Here is a 16,630-nt window from a genome sequence, read left to right as displayed (position 1 = left end):
TGATTCAGTTTGTTGTTGCTAAGGGTGGCCCAACCAGTTATTAGGTTTAGGGGGCAATCACCTTTTTCACACAGGGCCATGTGGGTTTGGATTTTGTTTCACTTAATAATTAAAACCTTCATTCAGTGCATTTTGTTTTTACTTGTGTTATATTTGTCTTGCAAAAAATAAGAAATCAGGAAGGGGGCCAACGCTTTTTTTTTAAATGTTATTTTATTTTATTTTTAAGAATGAATCCTAGCGTTTATTTTTGTGTTAGCTACTACTGATGTTATTATCTACTTTCATTATTAATTTAACCAATCTCTTAATCTGTGAATGACTGGTTACGTCCTGCTAGAACCTCAACTCCCACAATGCATTTTCCACGCTAAGGGAGATGACGTCAAAAGCGGTCGACCGCATGCAGTGCTGCTCATGTAGTTGAAGATGAGATGAGAAGATATAACTGAACAACAACTTATATCCGAATTCTTTTAATACTTCATCAGCTGTCCAGGTACATTTAAAACAATGACGACCCCACCTCCGCTCCACAATGACTCAAACCTGCTATTAGCACTGTGAGCGGTTAGCCTGCATGTACAGTAGCACGTGAGCTAACTTTGTTTTGATGAACCTTATGCACCTGTTTGATAAAGTAGGCTGTAACAGCAAGTCTAACAGTATAATGAAAGCATGTGTTACTTCTTGTGGTAGTCTCGCCACTGACGTTTACCTAGTGTTAACTTTTCTTGCTTTTTTGTTCTATGTAGCACAAGTTTGCCCAAGAAGTCCCCCCAAGGTACGAATACAGGCGAGAAAAGGATACTTTTATTTTTCCATTTAAACGCAGTGTGCAGTTTAACTCTTTCTGGAAATGAATGTATTGTCTCTTGTACATGACGTGTTTGTGAGTTTCTGTTTTATCAATAAGAATGACATGAAATATCAGGCATTTCCACCTTAAATGTACAGTATAAATATTGTCAAATTAAACAGAGCTATCATATTCGTATATATCACGTTTAAGGCTGAGAAACTGTTGGTAACTTATGTTACTGTCAATTTAAAATGTTGTCATCAAGCTCTCCCGCAGCTGTTTTCAAATTTCTAGGAACTGCACATCGGTTTTACAGAAACATAATGTTTGTGGAATGTATCTGTGATTTAATTAGGAAATTGTGTGCTGGTTGTAACATGCTGCCATCTCTTTCCTCATTTCCTCATCATTAGAGACACTCTACTACTCAAAAGAAGAACAGATCCGTCGGAAAAAAAAGGTTATGCGTTAAGCTCCGAGAGACAAGATGCCCTACCACTGTGTGGCATATGGATGCGGCAAAACTGCAGACGATGGTGTGGCCATGTTCAGATTCCCCAAGGACCTTGAGGAGTTTCGCAAATGGGAGAAGCAGGTCCAGCGCACACGTGCCCAGTGGGTCGCCACACCCAACTCTCATCTTTGCAGCGAGCATTTTGGCAGGGAGTACTTTGAGACCAGAACCCCTGCAGGGGTTCTAAAGCTGAGACCGGGAGCAGTTCCTACGGTATTTGTTCGTCCACGCTGTTTCTCCTGCAGCGGAGCCGGTTGTAAAAGCTGCCTGCCTGCTATACAACATCGGGGCGTTCTGTCTGAACCAACAAAGCATAGCGCTAGTGTAAGTAGGCAGACATTTTTAAACGCACTTCTACGTTGTAAGCAGGTGTGACGTAAAATCAGAGTGTCTTACATGCTTTTTGTTTGCTGATCTTATTTCTCTCTTTTCACAGGCAGAGTACAATGAAGTGGAAGCGACTCAGCTTGCCGCTGGCGCTGGAGGAAGTGAAGAACAACCGACAGGAGAAAAGTCGAAGCCACGGAAGAAATGCATTGATGAGCAACCAGGTGAGCCTCGGATTGAGTCGACTTTGTCATGAGCAGAGCTGGCACTATCTAATAATTAAAAATCTATATTCTAAGGGCATTCAAGGACATGTCTTTTATTGCTATAAATGTTTTTTTTTGTTGTTTTTTTTACAGTGGTGTGTGAGAGGTGTGGGAAAATTGGCACTGTTGATACATTTTTCTCAAAGTCGAAACGTTTCTGCAGTACGTCCTGCTCACGCTCATATTCATCAAACTCCAAGAAGTCCTCCATCTTGGCACGTCTACAGGTGAGAAAAAGATTTATTTATTTTTCCCTTGAAACACAGTGTGCCTTTAAACTCTGGATAGCACCAGTGTGGTGGTTGTAATTAAGCTCAGGCTGAAACACAGAACCATCGTACTGTGAGCCAGCCAGGTCTGTCTGGTCCACGGTTGCTCGCAGAATGCTGATCGGAGTTGTTAGCTTGGGCTCATTGCAAAGAAATGTGAGTCACATGCAGGTTGCCGAACGACAGGGGAGTTCTGCAGATCTGCGTTTCCCTCAACCTATAAAGAGGTGTCCTAGAGGTGGAAATGAAGGGACACAGGGTGTTTTATGCTTAGTTTTTGTTTTTCACTATTGTAATCATTTTTTATTTATTTATTTATTTTGTAAAAAAAAAAAAAAGATTACACATTTACAAATCTCTGCGCACATTTACAAGTTTTTGACTGCACGTCAGAGTTTTCGCTGCACGCGGTGGCGGTATCGGTCGCAACGTGTTTACGGGCTGCGGGAAATAAAGGAGTAGAAGAAGAAGGACAGCGCCACGGCGCGGGACTTGAACCAACACTGACATGTGTCTACCCGTAAGCTTGTCTGAATGTGGTCGGCTTCTCATTCAGCTCTGCTAACTTCGCGGAAGTGTAAATAGTTAAAAAAAAAAAAAAAATGGTTCTCAAGTGCTGCGTGGACGCCTGTATGTGCACGAAACGGCCCAGCATAATCTTCCATCGGTTCCCACTGGGTGACCCAGAGAAAGTGAGGCAATGGCTGTTCAGCCTTAACATGAGTGCAAACACTCCGCCGCACATCCTCAGCAGGCTCTACGTGTGCGGGAATCATTTTAAGGCCGGAGACTACCGCGACGCGCTGGAACCGACGAGCCGCCGCGCCCACCTCCTGAAGACCTCCGCCGTCCCCTCACCGTCCACGCACACCTCAGGGACGGAGACAGGTGACCCCAGCGCCAGTAGTCTGGATCAGCTGGTGAGTCCCTTAGTGAGGACAGTGGTTCACCTCCGAGGTTATTCACACAACAAATTAAGATCCCGAATGAAAAAAACTCTTTAAATTTATATTCTCATTTAGAATTGAGAACACTTTATAGTATTACTTCACGGATTCTATTTTATACTTTAAAATTATATTTTTGTTTTTCAAATGAGAAAATAAAAAAATATAACATACTCCTCCAGAAGAAGTAACATAAGTAACATTTTTGCTTTTCAAATAACAAAAACTTGATTTATTGATGAGAATATTTAACATTAGTTTTTGTTCCTTGTATAATAAGGTTTCTGTCGTAATATGCAGTCATTTGTCAGGAGGAAGATACAATCCCAGGCTCAATAAATATATTGTTGCCTCATTTTTTTGTGTTGACAAAGGCTAGAGTCTTGTTTCAAACTATCTGATGTTAATACTTGCTGGTTTTCCCAGTTACAGCTCTCACTGACGGTAAAGTGAATCCACCCGCGTCTACAAATTCAGAAAGGGAAACAACAACTTCCTTTAAAAAGAATCCAATCGTCATGATCTCTTGGGCTCAGTGATGAACTGATCTGATTCCAATTTATTCCTCAAAGTCACGGTGCCAGCAAGTGAACATGCCCATGCAGTGTTGCAGTTAACAAAAACTTTTTGCTACTTATATTTCAGATAGAAACTGTAATATTGGCAGAGTTAGTAATTCTTTCTTTCTGTTTGTTTCTTCAGGGAAAGCCCCCCTCAAAAAATGCCACCGTGCTTCAGAAGGTGAACAAAGCCCATCCAGCCCCGACAGGAGTTGAAGGTAAAGACAATGACAAAACTCACATTTACACAGACAGCATGTATAAACACTGCAAAGTGTATTATTAGCAATACGCAATAAACTGTAAATGAATGATTGTGTTACAAAAGTTAGTGCTTGCACATTACACTTACTGTTTGAACATATCAGAACAGGTTCATAAAGTTTGCAGCCTCTCTGGTGGGGGACAAAAAGTTTACTACACAATACAGATGCTTCACAAACTCCCACATCAGCCGCATGATTCCTTTGTTCTTTTCATCCTGTAGCGTTTGCTGGCTTTGACTGGGGCACCTACTTGGAGAAGGAAACATCTCTGGCCGCGTCCGTCTCCTGCTTCAGACATGTGAGTCCTGTCCCCCATATGTAATTAGAGACGACTTTCTTTACACTCACAGATGAACGTTCACCAATTATACACCCACATGGACTCAGAAACGGCAAACACGCCCAAGTTGAATGTGATTAAATCACAGTGATCAGGTAAAATATACGCTAGTGTTGATCAGAGAAAATATATGGATTTGGAGCACACGCAGGAAATCACATTGATGACCTGTAAGGAAACGCCTCACCTTCCTTTCCACAGGCTCCTCTCTGTGCCCACTGGGACGACGTCAGTGTCGGGATTAAAGTGGAGGTCCTGAACACGAACGCCATCCTTCCCAGTAAAGTCTACTGGATTGCTACTGTCATCCAGATTGCAGGTGTGGTACGATTGTCAGGGTTTGATTACATCCTCAAACATTTAGTTTTGTAACTGTGATTTTTAAGGAAGCTTAGAGTGACAGGTCTGAGCTAGGGTGGTGCTCTGTGTGAAATGCTGCGCTGTTGAAACAGCTCCTGTATCGCTGAATGAGTGGAGCGTTGACTGAAAGATAACATCTTCTGCCTCCATCACATGGATTCATGTTAATGTGTATTTAAAGAAATTCAAAATTGTGGGGACAAATTTAAAAAAAAAATAAAAATGTATAAGAAATGTCTAATCAACCAAAGGTTCGTGGACCCCCCTGTTGAAGACCTATGTCTCAGATGATCATCTTAGTGAAACAAAAGGGACAAAAGTAAACAAAACCTTAAAGTTTAAAGGGTCCACAAAGGACTTTTCTCTCTTTTTTTAAAATCTTCATTTCATCTGAATATTGAAATACTCAAATATCAGCAGCATGATCATCCAGAATCAATAAACTAAGACCACCAGGTCATCATGATTCCGGAAAGGTCAGCTCTGTACCACAGTTTGTAGCCGTCCCAAGCTTTGAATGACAAATGCCGACTGTTGTCTCCAACTTTGAAGAGTTATTTGTTCCAGTTTAGCCACAGAACATATGGACATTAGTCGTTGCATCTGTGTATTCAAGTGCAAATTTTTGAGAATGGAGGAGAAAAAAAAAATCGGAGTCTTAATGTTGCTATAACTGTACAGGACTTTGTACTGGTTATGGTGCTGAACATAAAGTTGAACTTATTCATTAGTTCATTCAAACAGTAGGAACCGTGCTAAAAGACTTATTGCAAAGCAGTCACGTAAACACTGTCACACCTCTTCTTCATCCCATCCCTCTTCTGCAGGATACAAGGCTCTGTTGAGATATGAAGGCTTTGAGCACGACAGCAGCCATGATTTCTGGTGCAGCCTTGTGTCTGGAGAGCTGAACCCAGTTGGGTGGTGCGCCATGACCGGCAAGCTGCTGGTGCCACCACAAGGTGAGGATTTGGATTCAAACTCAGACCATGTTGCCATGTAAACGTACAGCTGCATGTGACAAAGTTTTAAAAAAAAAAGTGTTCAATGGCTTCTATGTGGCATTAGGTTTGGGGAAATGGTTTCTTACTGTTGGTGTTAGTTCAACACCAACCATTTGACAAATTGTGCCTATAGATGTGAAGCAGAACATCTCGGACTGGAAAGAGTATCTCATGAAAAAGCTGGTGGGGGCTCACACTCTACCTGTTGACTTCTACTTGAAGGTAAGTTTCACGTGGCCTTAAGTTTTCACATGTCCCAAAATGTTAATCCATCGTGTCTTGTGCATGTTCCCAGTATATTGGTTTAAATCAACAGTTCAATCTCACAGAATTAAATGAAAACGAAATAATCTCTTTGTCGCCTTCTCTCATTCCTCCCCCTAGCTGGCAGAAAGCAAGAAGACCAATTTCAAAGCGGGGATGCGCGTGGAGGTGGTGGACCCCAAGCACGTGAGCCGGACCCGCATCGCCATCATAGATTCCATCATTGGCGGACGCCTGCGGCTGGTGTACACCGACCAAAGCGACGCCCCTCCCAACGTCACCGCAGATTTCTGGTGCCACATGTGGAGTCCCCTCCTGCACCCGATAGGCTGGTCCAATAAAGTGGGTCATGCCATTAAAGCACCGTGTAAGTTTAAAAACCAGCCTCGGTTGAAGGAAAAGCATGAAAACAAAGACAACAGACAAGGATGCAGAAATCCAGTGAAAGTTTGTGTGGGATATAGGATGAAATCATTCCATCAGGTCACATACATTTATGTCTGGGAGGCAAGACGTCTTCAAGAAATCAGATTACAATTTGCTTTCAAAAGGGGAAGAAAAAATATTTAAATTTAAATACAAAGGGGAACAAGAGTTTTGTAGTGGGATTAACAAGGTAATGGAAAACAATTATCTGAAATGGTGCTCAGTCTGGAATAATTTGAATTATTAGACTTCAGGCATAAAATGGCAACGGGTTTAAATAATGTTGATATAGACGGTTGATATATACGGTTAAACAGTAGCACAATTTGTCACTTTTTTATGTGTTTTTTTTTTTGTTTTTTTACTCATTATTGTAGGTCAACGTCTCTCACAGCTTTGATACTGATTTGGTAAAATTTGCTGCATAAATTTTATTTATTTATTTTTTCTATAGCCAACTCTGTGGAAGCTTCCGTTGGAGGATTGAAGGGTAACTCTGACACTCCATTCACACTCTTTAAAAAGGTAAGGCTTCAATCTTAATAACTCCTACTTGCTTCATTCTAAACCCTCTGTCCATCCGTGGATGGATATGTTTAATCTGATGGGAATACTCTCATAGGAACATCTAGTCCACGTTTTATCAACATTATGAAATTCAGACCATTGTCAAAGAGTTTGGCCAGATTCACGAGTGACAGCGAATGTTAAGCCTCTGTATCGTGTGTTATCTACAGCCGCGGATTGTCTATATGGAGGGAAGTTTCTTTGAAGAGGGAATGAAGCTGGAGGCCATTGACCCTCTCAACCTTGGAAGCATCTGTGTCGCCACTGTACACATGGTGAGGCCACTATTTATGGTTTTGTGCGTTATCTAATCTATTCTCCTCAGTCAAGTGGGTGGTGGCCTGCTGCTTTAGTAGCCCTTTATTACCCTCACTGTTGACTCATTATCCTTGTTGTTTTGATACTTCAGAAATACCTCTGATACAGACTAACATGTGGGAGACCGAGTATAGGCCAGTGTACACAGAGCCAGTACCACATTTTCTAGCCTTCTGAAGATCAAGTCTTTGCTGCTCAAAAACATTAGTATTTAAAGGTGCAAAATGAAAAGGAAGAAGAAAATGGTGAAGCAATTGTTAGAAACTGCTTTCAAATGGCACAAAGAAATCCACGAAGACCGACATATGAGGACAAAGATAGCTGACAAAGATGGCCAATTCAGTTTTCTAGATGATCAACCACTGGAAAACAGATTTATAACGTCCTGTTATGGGACTGGTACCAATACATATAGTTGAGGCGTCAGAATCCGTTCCTCTTCCCAGGTGTTGTTCGAGGGCTACCTGATGGTGGGCATCGACGGCACCATATCAAACAACGGCTCCGACTGGTTTTGTTACCATGCTTCGTCTCATGCCATTTTCCCAGTGGACTTCTGCAAAAAGAACAACATCCCTCTCACTGTACCCCAAGGTGAATATCATCTCCACACAACTCTAGCATCACACTGTTAATAAAAGCACCTACTAATGATATTTATATCTGTTTACCGTCAGGTTATGATTCTCAGACCTTCACCTGGGACAAATACCTGAAGGAAACCAAAGCGAAAGCTGCTCCGGCGAGACTGTTCAATGCTGTAAGATAGGAAGTCCAAACTTAGCACGAAGCACACTGTCATACTGAAGAAAACCAACTGCTAACAACTTTGTTACTTCATTCAGGACTACCCAGGTCACAGCTTCTCCCCCAACATGAAGCTGGAAGCTGTGGACCTTATGGAGCCGCGGCTGGTGTGTGTGGCCACAGTGAAGCGCTGCGTCGGCCGCCTGCTGCTCATCCATTTCGACGGCTGGGAGGACGAGTTTGACCAGTGGGTCGACCACCAGTCCCCAGACATCTACCCCGTTGGCTGGTGTGAGCTCATGGGCTACCAGCTCCAGCCGCCTCCAGGACTCGGTAAACACCCGTATTAGAAGTTCCCTTAGTACTACAACATGGAGAGCAGGTGTCAGTGAAGCAATGTTGGTGATTCTCCTGCGTCTCTTTGAACTTAAATATCTGATTACTGATCTGATAACTCTAGGTAAATATTCTTGTTGGCCATCTAATCAGCTACACCTGTTCAACTGCTTCCTAATACAAATATTTATCAGCCAATCACATGGCAGCTACGTGGTGCATTTAGACATGTTGGCAAATTAAGATGACCTGGTTGAGTTCAAACTGAGCATTGGAAAAGGGAAAGGAATGTGATTTTAAATTACTTTAAACGTGACTTGTTGTTGGTGTCTTGTTGTGGACTGGTCTGAGTATTTTAGAGAGTGTTGATCTGCTGATAGTTTCAGTCACAACCATCTCGGAGAATGGTCTGGAAAGGAAAAAATAACCAGTGAGCAGCAGTTCTCTGGGTAAAAATGCCTTGTTGATCCCAAAGGTCAGAGGACAGACTGATTAATTGAAAGGCGGCAACATTAACATTAACCTTTTACAAGAACATCTCTGAACACACAACACATTAAGCTTTAAAGCAGATGAGCTGCAGCAGCAGCAGCAGACCACACGAGTGCCACTCCTGTCAGCGAAGGAACAGGAAGTGAAGGTTACAGTTTGTCATTTCTGCTGCAACATTCAGATGTCGGGGTCAAACATAAAGGCATAAAAGCACGTTGACCTCCACAGTCACCAGCTCTTAATACAGTAGAGCAGCTTTGGGGTGCGGTGGAACAGGAGATTCGCATCATGGATGTGCAACTGACAAATCTGCATCCACTGTGTGATGTTGTCGTGTTAATATGAACCAAACTCTTTAAGGAATGCGTCTAGCACTTTATTTAATCGATGCCATGAAGAATTAAGACAAAAAGAAACAAAAGGTGTACCCAAAAAGCTCATCAGTGAGTGTATATAAAACAGTTATCACAGATGGTAGCGTGTGCTGGTCAGTGGTGTTGGATGTTTCTGAATCTCACATATCATTCTGTTTCACAGTACCTTTAAATGAAAACCAGGGGCCTCGGAGCAAGAAATGCAAGGTTGTGTACGGGAAAAAGAGTAAGTTTTGATTCAGAAATGTGTTACGTGTTAAGTGTTACGTCACATGTGACGGTTATGGAAAATGACATCCTTGCATTACCTTCTATAGAGAAGAGGTACACAAAGAAGAGGCTGTCTCAGGACCAAGCCAAAGATGATGGTGATGAGCACACCGAGGCCAGTGTCTCTGATGGTGCTCAAAGCCTTCCTCCGGTAGTGCCACTTATCCAGCCCAAGATTGAGGCAGAGGAGCAGGAGAGTAAGTGGAGAGCTCTCAAAAGCTCTTGCCATTTTCTTGTCTTCGTGTCAGAGTTGATAACTCATATGATTGTGTCTCTGTAGTCTTGTCAGTGCAGGTGAAAGTGGAGGAGATGGAGATGGAGACCCCGATCGAGCCTCCAGACAACCCTCAACAAGACTCTCAGAGAATAATCAAGCAGGAGGACGGAGGGCTGCGGACTAAGTCAGCAGAGAAGAGCAGCCTGGAAAATGCAGCACATGAAAAGACGTCGCAAACTAAAACTGCAGAAATCGGAGGAGAAGAGCTCAGATCACTGGAAGAGAGCTCTGCTGGTGATGGCACCATGGAGGTGAGTGAAAATGAAATACCAGACCAAGTGGATGCAAATCAAGAAAATGACACTACCATGGATGAGAGCACAGAGGCCAATATTGAGAAAGACACTACAGGAGAAGCTGGAGGAACTGTGAAATGAGCATGTCGGCTTGAAGATGGAGCAAAGAGACTGAAAGGGCTGCGAGGTTGAAAAAGCCTCCAGGGGTATGTTAGTTGGGAGAACTAGTTTGATTGTTCAAATGCATAATTACTGAGAGTTTGGTCCTTGTTATGTAGGCGAAAACATGTAGCTCCTCATCCACCTAGTATACTTTAAGCTTTTTGTTATGAGGCAGCAGGATGCTGGTTACGTTTCTGAAAGGTTGGTCTGCTGCTAGTCAAACTGACTGACTGTTAATCACATACAACGTAAAATAAAACTAATCTGCTGACAAGAAAAGGACAATCACAAACCTGACACAGACTTCAGAGAGTGGCAAGTGTGAGATAAAACACTAATGTTCATTACTGCATTTCTCTCGTGTGTCGGCATTATGACTCCACAACTAACAAGAGCTATCATTTAAAGATGTAATTACAAAATGTTAATACAGACAAATCGCTGATGGAGGACAGTACAAATATTTTACATTAAAAATAAGATTGCATGTTGTTCATCTGAAGCAGCTTAAACTGTTTGAAAACTACCTCACGTTCTTTATGTTCCACTCTAACGAGGCATTTCTGCAGAAACTTGTTTACTTTTATGAACGCGACACAGTCTGAGATCAAACCTGTAAATATGACTGAAAATCATGATGAGCTGCTATGTTTGACAGTCTTCACCTTTTATTTTCTTTTGTACATATGCATTCAATGATAAAAATAATACCCTTATACATTTACTGTTTTGATGTGGTTTTCTATACAAGTGGGGCTGCAGTGGTTAAGAATATCTAGCCTGAAGCCTAAAATTGTTGCTTGTCAGATAAAATGGCTGCCTTGCTGAATGTGTGAACATAATTTTAGCATTTTGAGATGCTAGAACATCATGTAGAGCTTCTCAGGTGCACACGCTATAACTAGTGACTGTCGTATTGACCTCAAATCAGCATAGTGGAACAACAAGAAATATGGTAGATAACTGGTTGATAAATGGTGTGAATGAAAAGTGATGAGAGGGGGTGCCAGTTTACATTTTATGATCAGAGTTCAATGTCTGTTTTCTGTTTTTTGTTTTGGGAAGCTTTGGTCTCAACCCTTCAGTACAGAAGCCAGGTGCAGCAGATTCAAGCCATGCTGCGTCTCTTTGTGGTTTTCTTTGCTGCTCCCCGTTTTGTGTTTGGACCCTTACGAGGTTTGGCTTTGGGCATTTTGACATGCCGAAAACCGCTGAGGTGCATCGGTTTGGGTTTGGTTGCCTTGGGTGCCTTGGGCGCCTTGGGCGGCGTTGTGGTGACAGTAGGGGCTGCAGGCAGACTCTCTCCCCCAGGGCAGGCCCTGAAGACTTGGACGTCTTTGACCCTTCGACCCCTCAGTTCAGGAGGATTGGCACAGGTGGCTCGTACCTTGAGGTTAACTTTCTCAATCCACCTAGATGTAGAAGAAGAAGGTCTGATTATTTGACCAATACCCAGACAGAAGCAAAAGATTCAAAGTAGTAACTTATATTTACGCTGAGTCAGCCGGTGTTTAGTGTAATATGTTTACATTTGAACTCTTTAGGTCTGACTACACTCATTGGGCTGTGGTTGTCTTACATGCGTAGTGGCAGTAGAGGGCAGTCACACATCAGAGGGTTTTCAGCCAGGTTGATAACCTCCAGAGAGGTAAGTCTCTGGAAGTCAGGGACCTCCTCCAACTGGTTGCCCTCCAGAAACAGACTTCTCAGCCCAGGACCGAGGCCTGCCAGCGACTTCTGCGACATCTGGAGTGTGACACAGAACACAGAAGATGCTAAAAAAAAAGGAAGATTTAGGTCATGGATAAAAGGCTAAAAGTTGACATAGCCTACTTTTTCTAGCCCCATGTTATCCAGGTACAACTCCTTTAGTGACCTGTGCAAGGGCTGAAATGCATTTGGCCCCACCCAGCGAATTGAATTCCCGGACAGCCTCAGGTCTCTGAGGTTGCCTGCCTTGCTCAGTGCCTCAGTGGGCACCTCCGTCAGCTTGTTTCCACCAAGGTGGAGCATATCGAGGTCATTTGCCTGGTCCAGAGCCCTGGGTGACACATTCTCGATGGCGTTCCCAGTGAGGTACAGGGATCTGAGAGCTTCAGCTCCTGTCAGTATCCCAGGCTCCAGCTTGGTGATGCTGTTGTCCTCCAAGTGAAGCGCCAGCAGACTGGGCACAAGGTTGAAAGCTGCTTTGGGAAAGGTGGTGAAGCGGTTCTTCTCCAGGTGGAGGTAGGTCAGCTGAGGCAGACCTGTGGGTTCAGGTAACAGAAACTGAAGATAAGATCTTGTTTAAGCATCTGCCAAAAGTTACTTTTCGACTAATTCTGCTTGTCAGTGACCTTTAAAGGCATCGGGGCTGAGGGAAGTGAGATCATTCTCAGACAGGTACAGGTAGATGAGTCCCTTCATCCCACTGAATGCCCCTCCTTCCACCTCCACGATCTTGCAGCGCTGCAGGTGCAGGGACACGACCTGGGCGACGCCAGGGAAGCTGTTGCTGGGGATGTAGTGGAAGTTGTTGCCACGAAGGTCCAGGAGACGTGTGTCGGGGGAGAAACCTCGAGGCACTTTGGTGTGACCGCGGTTCTCACATGAAGAGTGGTGTTCTACTGCCTGTAGACCAGAAGGAGATGGAAAGACAGTGGACAAAGAAGACCAAGATATACCAAATTAACATTTCCAGCCTATTGTTAATGTAAATGCACACCTACCCACTCACCTCACAGACGCAGTTGGCTGGACATTTGACCTTATTCTCCGGCTCTACAGTAGGTGGTGGCCTGAACCTGTTTGCTTCCTCGAACTCTGCCTTCAGCATGGCCTCCTGGCTCTGGCAGCGCATCTCTGGAGGATGAACCGCCTCCAGGTTTTCCCCTGAGAGATGGGCCGGTCCTCCACACGTCCCCATCAGCTTCACTTTGCCACGGATCGCCCACTCTCTGTAGCATAATAAAAAGAAAAAAATGAAATGGTCTAATTGGGGAAATAACAGTCGTAATTGAGTTCATAATCTGCAGAGGTCTGCTGCACCTTAGAGGACGTAGGTAGCAGTTGCAGTAGATGGGGTTCCCAGCCAGGTTGAGGCGTGCAAGGTTGGGTGTGCCTTCAGAGAACGGCTGGATGACGCGTAGCTGGTTATGACTGATGTCCAGGTGGATGAGGTTGGGGGATTTTGATACAGCTGTGTTGGCCATATCCTGTAGGGACATGTGGTCCAGGAAGAGATGGGTCAGCTTGGCCATGGACACCACCTCCTCTCCCAGGTACGTCATGGGGTTGTAGCTCAGCTCGAGACGAGTCAGCTCTGGCAGTCTGGAATTTCAGAGAGAGTGAATGTTTCAGATGTTCTCTATTTCTATGAGATATTCTTTCTCAGGCTTTTCTATCTTTTGTAGATAACACAGGTTATTTGAAGCTCCATGACAGGGCACAGGTGCCACTGGTCTTACCTAGTCATGGTCTCAGTGGGGAAGAACTGTATCTCGTTGTGGTCCAGACTGAGCCGCGTGAGCGTGAACAGACCAGCAAAGGCCTCCGTGTCCAGGTAGTTTAGGGAGTTGTGACTTAGACGAAGCCACTTGATGTTCTGCAAACCCTGGAAGGAGGACAAGTTGGCTGTAGTTCATGTTCCAGGGGCAGGAGGCTGCCGCGGTGGTGTGTTTGCGTACCTGGAAGGCCATGTTGGGGATGTAGACGAGCTGGTTGTGTGTGATGGAGAGCAAGTTGAGGAAGCCCAGCTGAGAGAAAGCCCCTGGCTGGATCTCTTCTACACGGTTCCGGTCAATCATGAGCTGCTTCAGCGAGGACAGACCATCGAATGATTCCTGGACTCACAAAAAACAAAGGAAGGCCAACAGTTTTAGTCATCCTCACTAACTAAAAGCTATGGGAGATATGTTGAATTGAGTTTGTGATCACCTGGTAGAGGATATCAATGTTGTTGTTAGCCAGGTTGAGGAAGACTAAGCGACCAAGGCCGCGGAAAGCCCCCTCCTTCACCCTACGGATGTTACAGCGCTGCAGAGACAGGTGAGTCAGGTAGGGAGTGTGTTTGAAAGCCCCGGTGGGCAGTTCCTGGATGTCATTACTTCGAAGATCCAATTTCACTGTGATCTATAAGGAAACGAGATTTGACGAACAAAAGAAAGGAAAAGTATTGCAATTGAATAATTCATCTCGGGTATAAAGTCTATACTGTATGTATGTATGTCATGAATGAGAAACCTCATCAACGGTAGCTGGAACTTGGGTCAAGTTCTTGTTGACACAGGCCACAGTGAGCTGGATCTGGTCACAGACGCACTGCTGTGGACATTTTGCCGTGTGCACTGCTGAGATGCAGAGGAGCAGCAGGACCCAGAGGGTGTGAGGAAGACGGTGGGAGGACATCTGAGAGCAAACATGACAGCATTTACACTTCTCCATGAGGGCGTGATTCACTTCTTGGTCGTTGGTGAAGCACCAGCAACTATTCAATATTAGTTTAAGACCTTCTCACTCAAAGCTAGTATTTCCATTTCATTCTACTTCTACTATATTTCAGAGACACCTTTTGTCACATTGTTTGACTCCCGTATTTACTGAACAGATTTTAAATAAAATACAGTTCATAATTAAAGATTGAACCTGTGCTCTTCAGTCTTTTGGATTGTTAACATATAAACTTAGTGTAATGGATTAAGTAGCATAGCTCTTTTTTTAATAGTGGCATTTATAACATAATATTAATGCAAACAAATGTTTGTTAGTGTACAGGAATCCAAATCCTAGCCTGCCTCTTCACTCAGTCATATGGGCATTGTAGCATATTTGTTGTTGAAGTTATTCTGTGAGACGAGGTCTGTCACCTGGGTTTATCTTCCAAAGCGCAATAAAAGCCTCCATGATTCAGTAAATTTGGGGATTAGTTCCATTTGGCCAGATTGGTCTGCCTTAGTCTTCACTGGAATGCCTTAAAACCACATTCCCATGTCGGATCAGTCTTGATCCATAGGAATGGACATGAAAAGCTTCGCGGCTCCACGCTCCCGAGTCTCAACGTTGTGTATGTGCACGGCGTGTGGTGCCATGCCCACGCATTTATCTTGATGCTGCTGCATCGCAATAACTACAGAACACGTGCATTTATCTCATACATTGTGCGCACTTTAATCATAAAGATGTCTGGGAAGAATAGATGTGCAGAAACCCTGGATTAGTTTGGATTAGCTTTGAACGCGCGAGAACTTCTCGAAGTCTGCTATATGAAAAGCATTGATATATTGCAGAATGCCACTGTTTTGTAAAAGGGGCAAGAAACTAGAGACGGAGGAATTTCCTCCGTCCGGACTGTTTGTCCGCGTCCCCGTGGGGATCAGTCCAGACCGCAGAGGAGCAGCCGCGCCGGCCGCGCACAAAGACGCACAGTGTCTTTCTCTGCCGGTGTTGTGCCAAATTGCGTTTCTGGAGAAAAAGGTGTGTGTCTTCTAGCCATCTGAATACATTAGTCAGAAATGACCAGGAAAACTATTTGAAAACTACAGAATTTTATACAGATTAGTGTCAGCTCTGTCTTGGCCTATGAGTAAGCAGATAAGTTGATTTCTCTTTTAGAACAGCAAAACTTAATATGCCATAAAACAGATTGTGTATTTAAAAAAAAAAAAAAAAAAATGCTAAACATGGACACTCATTTTTAATTTAGTCTTTTTCTATGATAAAGTATTCTCCAGTTACCAATTAAGACAGTTAAATCATGGAATGTGAAATCTTGAGTTTTACGCGCAGACTCACCGTGGTTTCGTCGTGGTTCCGTCCAGATGAAGGTCGTTACTGGCCGCTGATTCTCTCACGGTCTCTGCCGCTCTTACCCCCGTTACCCCTCCCGTCCAAAACAAACTCCGTTTATCCCCATGATCCACTACTGCGCTCTCCTGACACACCTCCACCTCCCACCACCCACCTCCCGGGTCCGCACACAGCTCCTCTGAGCCTGTTAAAGGAATAGCTCACCCCGAGCTGAAAACTTATTTACACCTCACTGCTTTGCCGCTGACCTTGGTAACTTTAAGAGAATCGTTTACAGACTCCTCGTATTATTTTAACTGTCAAAAAACAGCGGTAGAAACAATTATTTGTTTCAGATTGTATTACTTTCACCACATCTCCAGTGTTTTAAAAGTTTACGTACAGTCAGTCAGTATTTGGAAGTCATAAATCGGTTAATTTCAAAACTTTGAGCCTTCAACAAGCTTGTTACCAGATGAAGAAATCTGAGCCATTTCCTCCTGATGGGTCAGCCAGGCTTTCACAGGCCTCCTTTCTCAAACTCAGTTTTTCAGTTGTGTGCACAAATCTTCTCTTGGCTTTGTGAAGATCACACCGACACCTCGACTTTGTTGTCCTTAAACTACAATTTCACACATATTTGGAAGTATGCTTGGGCTTGTTATGCATTTGGAGGACTCAAGCTTGGCTTTCATCTTCAGCCGTTACCTCAGCATATCCACATCAACCCCTTTTTATTTGCA

The 16,630-nt window shown here is 43.8% G+C and overlaps 2 protein-coding genes across 3 annotated transcripts; one reads left to right on the top strand and one right to left on the bottom strand.

The window, feature by feature from the left end:
* Positions 1-365: 365 nt before the first annotated feature.
* On the top strand, positions 366-10,842 carry l3mbtl2 (L3MBTL histone methyl-lysine binding protein 2). Of its 2 annotated transcripts, XM_047609855.1 has the most exons (19): positions 366-499; positions 756-784; positions 1,216-1,640; positions 1,753-1,867; positions 2,003-2,136; positions 3,828-3,903; positions 4,173-4,249; positions 4,493-4,610; positions 5,479-5,613; positions 5,789-5,877; positions 6,040-6,286; positions 6,800-6,870; positions 7,083-7,187; positions 7,677-7,824; positions 7,908-7,990; positions 8,076-8,310; positions 9,343-9,405; positions 9,497-9,646; positions 9,730-10,842. In XM_047609855.1, the coding sequence occupies exons 3-19, from the start codon at positions 1,290-1,292 to the stop codon at positions 10,101-10,103; spliced, it is 2,571 nt and encodes an 856-aa protein (XP_047465811.1). In that variant the 5' UTR covers positions 366-499; positions 756-784; positions 1,216-1,289; the 3' UTR covers positions 10,104-10,842. The 2 variants fall into 2 exon arrangements, with proteins under 2 accessions (XP_047465811.1, XP_047465812.1); XM_047609856.1 differs by lacking the exons at positions 366-499; positions 756-784; positions 1,216-1,640; positions 1,753-1,867; positions 2,003-2,136 and adding an exon at positions 2,548-3,098.
* On the bottom strand, positions 10,771-16,062 carry chadlb (chondroadherin-like b). The gene is made up of 11 exons (XM_047609857.1): positions 15,894-16,062; positions 14,346-14,510; positions 14,040-14,234; positions 13,790-13,945; positions 13,571-13,716; positions 13,152-13,433; positions 12,841-13,060; positions 12,461-12,734; positions 11,958-12,370; positions 11,704-11,870; positions 10,771-11,536 (listed from the first exon to the last, which is right to left on the bottom strand). The coding sequence occupies exons 2-11, from the start codon at positions 14,508-14,510 to the stop codon at positions 11,233-11,235; spliced, it is 2,322 nt and encodes a 773-aa protein (XP_047465813.1). The 5' UTR covers positions 15,894-16,062; the 3' UTR covers positions 10,771-11,232.
* Between the last annotated feature and the right edge of the window lie 568 nt (positions 16,063-16,630).

Source organism: Mugil cephalus, chromosome 16, assembly GCF_022458985.1.
Source record: "Mugil cephalus isolate CIBA_MC_2020 chromosome 16, CIBA_Mcephalus_1.1, whole genome shotgun sequence".
Lineage (NCBI taxonomy): Eukaryota > Metazoa > Chordata > Actinopteri > Mugiliformes > Mugilidae > Mugil > Mugil cephalus.
This window is presented reverse-complemented; position numbering and strand designations above follow the sequence as displayed.

What these genes read in the sequence shown, in the direction of transcription:
- l3mbtl2 (XM_047609855.1), top strand. Translation starts at nt 1,290, where the DNA reads ATGCCCTACCACTGTGTGGCATATGGATGCGGCAAAACTGCAGACGAT. An exon ending in AGCCCCGACAGGAGTTGAAG is followed by an intron (nt 3,904 to 4,172) that starts GTAAAGACAATG and finishes TTCATCCTGTAG; the next exon opens with CGTTTGCTGGCTTTGACTGG. An exon ending in GGTTGTGTACGGGAAAAAGA is followed by an intron (nt 9,406 to 9,496) that starts GTAAGTTTTGAT and finishes TACCTTCTATAG; the next exon opens with AGAAGAGGTACACAAAGAAG.
- chadlb (XM_047609857.1), bottom strand. Translation starts at nt 14,510, where the DNA reads ATGTCCTCCCACCGTCTTCCTCACACCCTCTGGGTCCTGCTGCTCCTC. An exon ending in ACATTGATATCCTCTACCAG is followed by an intron (nt 13,946 to 14,039) that starts GTGATCACAAAC and finishes TTGTGAGTCCAG; the next exon opens with GAATCATTCGATGGTCTGTC. An exon ending in CCCACTGAGACCATGACTAG is followed by an intron (nt 13,434 to 13,570) that starts GTAAGACCAGTG and finishes CTGAAATTCCAG; the next exon opens with ACTGCCAGAGCTGACTCGTC.